We start from the raw sequence: 7,546 nt of genomic DNA, 5'->3' as shown, positions 1-7,546 counted from the left end.
CACCTGGAAGTGTCGGGCATGAAAGACCATCTGAACAACCCGATGCTGGTCCAGGAGCTGGTTGAAAGGTTGCCGACAAGTCATCAGCTCGACTGGGTGCGCTACAGGCGAGGAAAGGTCAACACTCCGCTGAGAATGCTGTCCGACTTTTTGTCGGAACTGGTCGAGGACGTGTCGGAGGTGGCCGAGTTTGCGGCGCTCTCGCTTCAGGAGCCGACGAAAGCACACGGCAGAAAGGGCAAGCGGAACGAGTTCGTGCACCTGCACGAAGCGACGAAAGAGAAAGCGGCGGGTGGCAGAACGAGCATGGCTTGCTACGTCTGTAAACAAACCAATCACTTGATACGGAACTGTAGCGAGTTCAGAGGAATGCGGGTGCCTGAGCGTATGAAGACCGTGGAGCGCTTGAAGCTTTGTACTGTGTGCTTGAGTAGCCATGGCAACAGCGCGTGCCATTCGAAAATGCGATGCCAGATCGGAAATTGTCGAGGACAACATCATCCGCTACTTCACCGCGAGGAAGCTGCGAGGCAGTTCCAGCGGGTTGACTGCAACACGCACAAGGTCGACGGCGGGGTGATCTTCCGGACAATTCCGATCACCATGTACGCGGGGAGCAAGGCGTTCAACACTCTGGCGTTTTTGGACGAAGGATCGTCGAGTACACTCATGGAGGAGTACGTGGCCAACAAGCTGGGAGTGCAAGGAAAGCTGGAGCCGCTGGTCGTGTCCTGGACTGCCGAGATCGATCGGCACGAGAACCAATCTCGTCGGGTGAGCCTGACGCTTGCGGCCAGAGGTTCGAGAGAGATGTTCCAGTTGGAGAACGTGCGGACGGTTTCGAAGCTGCAGTTGCCGCAGCAAGATGTAAGATTTAAGGAGGTGCAGAAGCGGTACGGTCATCTGGCGGGCGTACAGGTTGCGGAGCAGGTCAAGGAGAAACCGACCATCTTGATCGGTCTTGACAATATCCATCTCTTCGCGCCGCTGGAATCAAGAGTCGGTCAACAAGGCGAACCGATTGCAGTCCGTTCGAAGCTCGGCTGGACCGTGTACGGACCTGATACACCCAAGCCCTTGGTGCATACGTTCCTGAATCTGCATGTCGTCAAGCCGGCCAGCAACCAAGAACTCCACGACATGATGAGGGACCAGTACGTCCTGGACGAAGCTGGTGTTGCATCGTTTGCGGTGCCGGAGTCTGCCGAAGAACAACGAGCGAAGAAGATCTTGGAGACGACGACGAAGCGCACCGGAGAGCGGTTCGAAACCGGTCTGCTGTGGCGCGAGGACGAGCGGCGATTTCCGGACAGCTACCCGATGGCAACGCGGCGGCTGCAGGCGTTGGAGAGGAAGCTGGACAAGAACCCGGCGTTGAAGCAGAACGTCTGTCAACAGATCGCGGAGTACCAGAGCAAGGGGTACGCGCACAAAGCAACGGCCGAGGAGCTGAAGACGCCCAGCAACGCCGTTTGGTATCTGCCACTGAACGTCGTCCTGAACCCTCGGAAGCCGGACAAGACAAGACTGGTTTGGGACGCGGCGGCGTCGGTGCGGGTGTATCGCTGAACTCACAGCTGCTCAAGGGACCGGACATGTTGGTGCCGCTGCCACGAGTTGTGTGTCGTTTCCGGGAGAGACCGATCGCGCTGGGTGGGGACATCCAAGAAATGTACCATCAGATCAGGATCAGAGAGGAGGACAAGCAAGCTCAACGCTTCCTGTTCCGCGAGAACCCTGCCGACGCTCCGCAGGTGTACGACATGGACGTTGCAACTTTCGGGTCGGCTTGCTCCCCAAGTTCGTGAAGAACTTGAACGCGGACCAGTATGCGGAGGAGTTCCCGGAGGCAGCGGCGGCAATAAAGGAGCGACACTACGTGGACGATTACTACGACTCGGTGGACACGGTCGAGGAAGCGATTCGGCGGGCCAACGAGGTGAAGTTCATCCACTCGAAAGGAGGTTTCAACATCCGGAACTGGGTGTCGAACTCGAAGAAGGTGCTGGACGCGATGGGAGAACGAAGCGTGGACGCGATGGGAGAACGAAGCGTGAAGACATCCGTGCACTTCAACCAGGAAAAGTCGGCTTTCTACGAGCGTGTACTCGGCATAGTCTGGGAACCGGATCAGGACGTGTTCTGTTTCGCGGTGGCCTCGAAGCCGGAGTTCCGTGACGTTCTGGCGGGAGAGCGACGTCCGACCAAGCGGATCGTGCTGAGTGTGGTCATGGCGCAATTCGATCCAGCGGGATTCCTCGGACCGATCACCATTCTCGGGAAGATCCTGGTGCAAGATCTGTGGCGCACGGGATGCGAGTGGGACGAAATGATCGACGAGTTGGCTTTCCAGAGGTGGCTGCGTTGGATCAACATTTTGGCGGACGCGAAGCACTTCAAACTACCAAGGTGCTACTTCGGGAACGCGCGGTGGGACAAGATTGAGGAGATTCAGCTGCACATCTTCGCGGATACGGGCGACAAGGCATACGGATGCGTGGCGTACTTCCGAGCGATTGTCCGGGGCGAAGTGGTGGTGGCGCTGGTGATGAGTCGGTCCAAGGTGGCGCCGCTGAAGATGATGTCCATTCCGCGTCTGGAGCTGGAGTCGTGTGTACTTGCGGCGCGCATGTCCCAGGCGATTCACGACAACCACAGTTTCCCGATCAGCAAGACCTTTTTCTGGACTGATTCGGCGGTCGTCCTGTCGTGGATCCGCTCCGATCAGCGTCGCTACAAACAGTTCGTCGGGTTTCGGATCGGTGCCATTTTGAGCATGACGTCGCTGATGGATTGGAACTTCGTCCCGACACAACATAACATCGCCGACATCCTGACGAAGTGGGGCAAGGACCCGAACGTCCGGCCCGACAGTCCGTGGGTCTGCTGCCCGAGGTTCATCCACGACCAGCAAGTAAACTGGCCGAAGAAAAGCCTGCCCCACCGAACACCACGGAGGAACTTCGCGTGCATCTTCTTCTACACGACGTGAAGGTGGTGGACACCATCGTGGAGGTGAACCATTTCTCAAGGTGGACGATGCTGGTGAGGACCATGGCGTGCGCTCACCGATTCGTGTCGAACCTCAAGCGGAAAACGAAAGGGCTGCCGATGGAGACGCTGCGTGCGACGAAGGCGCAGGCGAAGATGCTGAGACCGACGACGGTACCATCGGTACGTGTGGCTCTGCAGCAGGACGAGTACAAGCAGGCGGAGGTGTACCTGCTGAAGATGGTGCAGGCGGAGAGCTTCATCGACGAGGTGAAAGTGCTGACCAGGAACAAGGATCGTCCGGCGGATCAGTGGCTCGCCCTCGAAAAGTCAAGTCCGCTGTACAAGCTGACTCCACTGGTCGACGAAGACGGTTTGCTGCGGATGGAAGGGAGAACCGAGAACGCGGAGTTTCTGCCTTTCGATCTGAGATTCCCAGTGATTCTACCGAAGGATCACCATGTCACCCGGATGATTGTCCAGCACTACCATCAGAAGTTCGGACACGGATATCGCGAGACGATCAAGAACGAGCTGCGCCAGCGTTTCTTCATTCTGGGGGTCAACACACTGGTTCGACAAGTGGCGGCGGCGTGCGTCTGGTGCAAGGTGCACCGCAATCAGCCGTTGGTTCCAAGGATGGCGGCGCTTCCTGTGCAACGCATCACACCGAATCTTCGCCCGTTCAGTTACGTCGGGGTTGATTATCTGGGTCCGCTCGACGTGTCAGTGGGACGTCGGTCCGAGAAGCGTTGGGTAGCGCTGTTCACATGCTTCGTCACGCGCGCGGTGCATCTGGAGGTGGCGTATGGGCTGACGGCACAAACGTGTCTGATGGCGATTCGCCGTTTCATCTGTCGTCGAGGCCCTCCGGTCGAGTTCTTCTCCGACAACGGAACGAACTTTCGGGGCGCGAGCAAGGAGCTGGTGGAGACGGTGCGGAGCATCGGGAACGACTGCGCCGAGGTGCTGACAACGTCGAGAACGAAGTGGACCTTCAACCCACCCGCTGCACCTCACATGGGGGGTGTTTGGGAGCGTCTGGTCCGCTCTGTGAAGGAGGCGCTGGAGGCGTTAGACGACGGGCGGCGGCTGACGGACGAGATTCTGATGACCTGTCTGGCGGAAGCGGAGGACATGATAAACTCACGTCCGCTCACGTACGTGGCTCAAGAATCGTCGCAGGCGGAGGCCCTCACACCAAATCACTTCATCCGAGGAGTTTCACCGAACGAACCCAACGCGGTTCCGCCATCCCCTCACCCTGCAGAAGCTCTACGTGACGCCTACAAGCGGTCGCAACAGTTGGCAGATGTGATGTGGCAGCGCTGGATCAAGGAGTACGTGCCGTCGGTGAATCAACGCACGAAGTGGTTCGGTGAGTCGAGGCCGCTGAAGGCGGGCGACCTGGTGTACATCGTCGACGGGAAGAACAGGAAGTCCTGGATTCGCGGAGTGGTCGAAGAGCCGATCGTGTCCGGCGACGGGAGGATTCGCCAAGCATTGGTGCGAACCAACAGCGGGCTGGTGAAGCGCGCGACAGCGAGGCTGGCCGTGCTGGAGATCGAGGGTAAACCTGCTTCAGAAGCCTCGGAACCGGGTTTACGGGCCGGGGAATGTTGAGGCCGCTCACTGCCGCGACGGGGTCGACACCATGCTGCTGCGTGGGAACGAACGGCGCGACGGCATCTCACGCGCGTGAGACGTGAGGAAGAAGGAAGAAACAATGACGAAACACACGAGCAGAGGGACGACAAACCAAAACAAAGCACAATCATAATTTACAAGCACAAGTTGGTCAGGAGAGGAAAGTGGAGTGATTTTTGGAAGTTTGAGGATTAGGAGTTTGATTTAGAATCGAGGATTCGGGAGAGGAGTTTGTGGGCCGGGTGAACAACAAGTAGACGGACACAAATTCGTAAGTTGTTATTTAATTTGAAACAAACAGTGAAATAAATAACACAAAGTTCATGCAACACGAAACAGGAACCACACGCGGATAAATCCGGGTGGTGATTCACGGAGGGAGGACAAGACGGTTTAGGACGACACAGGACAGAACCGCTGTTTGTGTACAAGTAAGTTTGAAACAGATAAACATGAAAAACATAACAAAAACATGCAAAATCTGTACAAACATGTAAGACCGAACACGCTGTTAAACATAACCTAAAATTACAGCTACAGCACAAACGTAGAACACAAATCCGGATCGGGTTGGACGGAAAACAGGAAACAAACAAATTGTAAGACAAAAACACATACACACATCGGGACTGGCAACACCAGCCAGCAACAGTCAAGTGTTCGGAGCTCTTCAAACTTTTCGATTTTTTCGCCGTAATTTACCGTGATTACCCGCGAGTTTGCTGCTCCAGCATGCCAAGGGCCGGCCGTGGCCGTGGCAGTTCGAGTGCGGCCTCGAAAACCCGCGAAGCTCATCTACTGGCAGAGTGCAGAAAGGTAAACACACCAACGCCGCATCGACCGCCATCGCGCACGGGAGCGTGCCCAGTGACGTCACCGATCCATCGTTTTTACACGTGTCATACCGTCCACGTGAGTCCCCTGTACGGACGAGACAATCGACTCGGGCATCCGGAAGCACTTCCGGCCAGCAGCAGCAGCAGCAGCCGTCCACAAGCACCACGACAACAACCACTTCCAACGTTCCCACCAGCAACGAATTTGAGATGCTGAGTGGAGAAGAAAACAACACCGCCAGTGACAGCAGTAGTGCTAGCGACGACGATGACGATGATGAACTTGCGCGCAAGCAAGAAAAGAAGAAAAAATGTAACTCTCCGAAGGAACGACGTCCACCTCCAATTTTTATTTTGGATACGCTGGCAGACGATGTTGACGAGTTGCTTGAGGGCCTCCAATATTGTCTGAAAATAGGTAAAACGTCAGTGCAAGTTATTACACATAACAAACTGAATTTCGACATGGTGGTGAAGAAGTTGAAGTTGCGAAACTTCAAGTTTTTACATTTGACCCTGCAGAGAAGGTCCCAGTGAAGATCGTCCTTCAGGGATATCCGGACCGCCCGATCTCCGACCTGGAAGAACACCTATCGGGCATCAAGGTTAAGCCTCGAGAGATTAAGGTGCTCTCAAAGACGATAACGGTGACAGGTACGTACACATTGTACCTCCTGTACTTCGATCGTGGGTCCGTCAAAATTCAGGACCTTCGGCGGATCAAAGCACTGGACGGATTCTTTGTGACGTGGCGATTCTACATGAAGAATCCCGCCGACGCAGCCCAATGCCACCGCTGTCAAAAGTTCGGACACGGTTCAAGAAACTGCAATCTTCCGCCCCGGTGCGTAAAGTGCGGTGAGACCCACTTCACCGAAAGGTGCAATCTTCCGCGGAAAGACCAGCTGGGGAAAACGCCCAGCAGCACAAAGCGCGCGTCAAGTGCGCGAACTGTGGTGGAAACCACACGGCGAATTTCCGTGGCTGTGCCGCGCGGAAAAAGTACCTCGAGGAGCAGGACAAGAAGAAGAAAGCGCCAGCGTCCCGCCAACCTCCGAAGACTTTGAGCTCGAACGCTGCAGCAGCTGGCGGCGGAGCGGTTCCATCGACCAAACCAGCGTTCCCTCCCGGTTGGGGAGGTTCATACGCTAGAGTAGCCGCTTCTGGCGTCGGTACTCCCCGGGACAAGCTGATGTTACTGGTGATGATCTCTTCACGCTTCCTGAGTTTTTCGCCCTTGCTGGAGAGATGCTCACGCGCTTTCGTGCCTGCCGAAACAAGGCAGAACAATTCCAAGCTCTCAGTGAGCTGATGATGAAGTACATCTACAACGGATAAGCTGCCTTGTGCAGCGAATTTTTCGACGTCAACAGACAATACAAACTGTGATTTAGTTTTAAGCTTTTCCTATTTCTATCCTTTTCCTTAGCAAATCTTGAAGGTTTTTTTATTTTTCCTTCTCTTGCCAAATCCATTGTTAGAATATCCAATTACATCTAAATGAATTATAGTGTAGACCATAGTTGAAAGGAACTCCAAAACTCTATTAGGTTATAAGAAACACTAAATTGTAAATTGATTATTTACTAATAAACACTAATTGAATTGAATTGAAAACACATACACACAAACACTACATGTACTAAATATTAATCTAAAATTGCAGCTTTGATCTGCCGTGCAATAAATTGGGCTGATACCAAGAAGTTGTTTCCGTTGGCGTCCCGAACAGTCGCCATCGTGTGCTTTGTCTGTTCACGAGGACTCACGTAATTCTTTGAGAATGTAGATTTGGGTGAAACTCTTTGCAGCAGCTGTTTTGTGTAGCGCAGCTCAAAGCTGAAATAATTCGTTTTATTAAGTTCATTGCTATCAGTAGATGTTCTGTAGACTTAAAATTACAAACACTGCAAAACCGTTGTTTAAAAATAATTTTCAACAAACCTTTGTTATATTCAACTTTAACTTTGTATTCGGATGCATGTCACTCAGTTTTACCATTAACCAATCTCTGTGACATCCAAACTACGCTGTTTGTTCATGATGTTATTAATAACCCAAAATTCCATCAT

General features: G+C 53.9%; 1 protein-coding gene and 1 long non-coding RNA gene across 2 annotated transcripts; both read left to right on the top strand.

Annotated features, from left to right (window-relative positions):
- Positions 1 to 3,054: 3,054 nt before the first annotated feature.
- Positions 3,055 to 4,614, top strand: LOC119770091. Its single transcript, XM_038264315.1, has one exon. The coding sequence runs from the start codon at positions 3,055 to 3,057 to the stop codon at positions 4,612 to 4,614; it is 1,560 nt and encodes a 519-aa protein (XP_038120243.1).
- A 205-nt stretch (positions 4,615 to 4,819) lies between these two features.
- Positions 4,820 to 7,207, top strand: LOC119766552. The gene is made up of 4 exons (XR_005276977.1): positions 4,820 to 4,909; positions 4,978 to 5,069; positions 5,173 to 5,237; positions 7,141 to 7,207. It is a non-coding gene; the product is annotated as an uncharacterized LOC119766552 (long non-coding RNA).
- The last annotated feature ends 339 nt before the right edge of the window (positions 7,208 to 7,546 follow it).

The sequence above is a fragment of the Culex quinquefasciatus genome, chromosome 1 (assembly GCF_015732765.1).
Source record: "Culex quinquefasciatus strain JHB chromosome 1, VPISU_Cqui_1.0_pri_paternal, whole genome shotgun sequence".
Taxonomy (NCBI): Eukaryota; Metazoa; Arthropoda; class Insecta; order Diptera; family Culicidae; genus Culex; species Culex quinquefasciatus.
The sequence above is the reverse complement of the archived record's forward strand: the minus strand, read 5'-3'. Positions and strand labels throughout refer to the sequence as shown.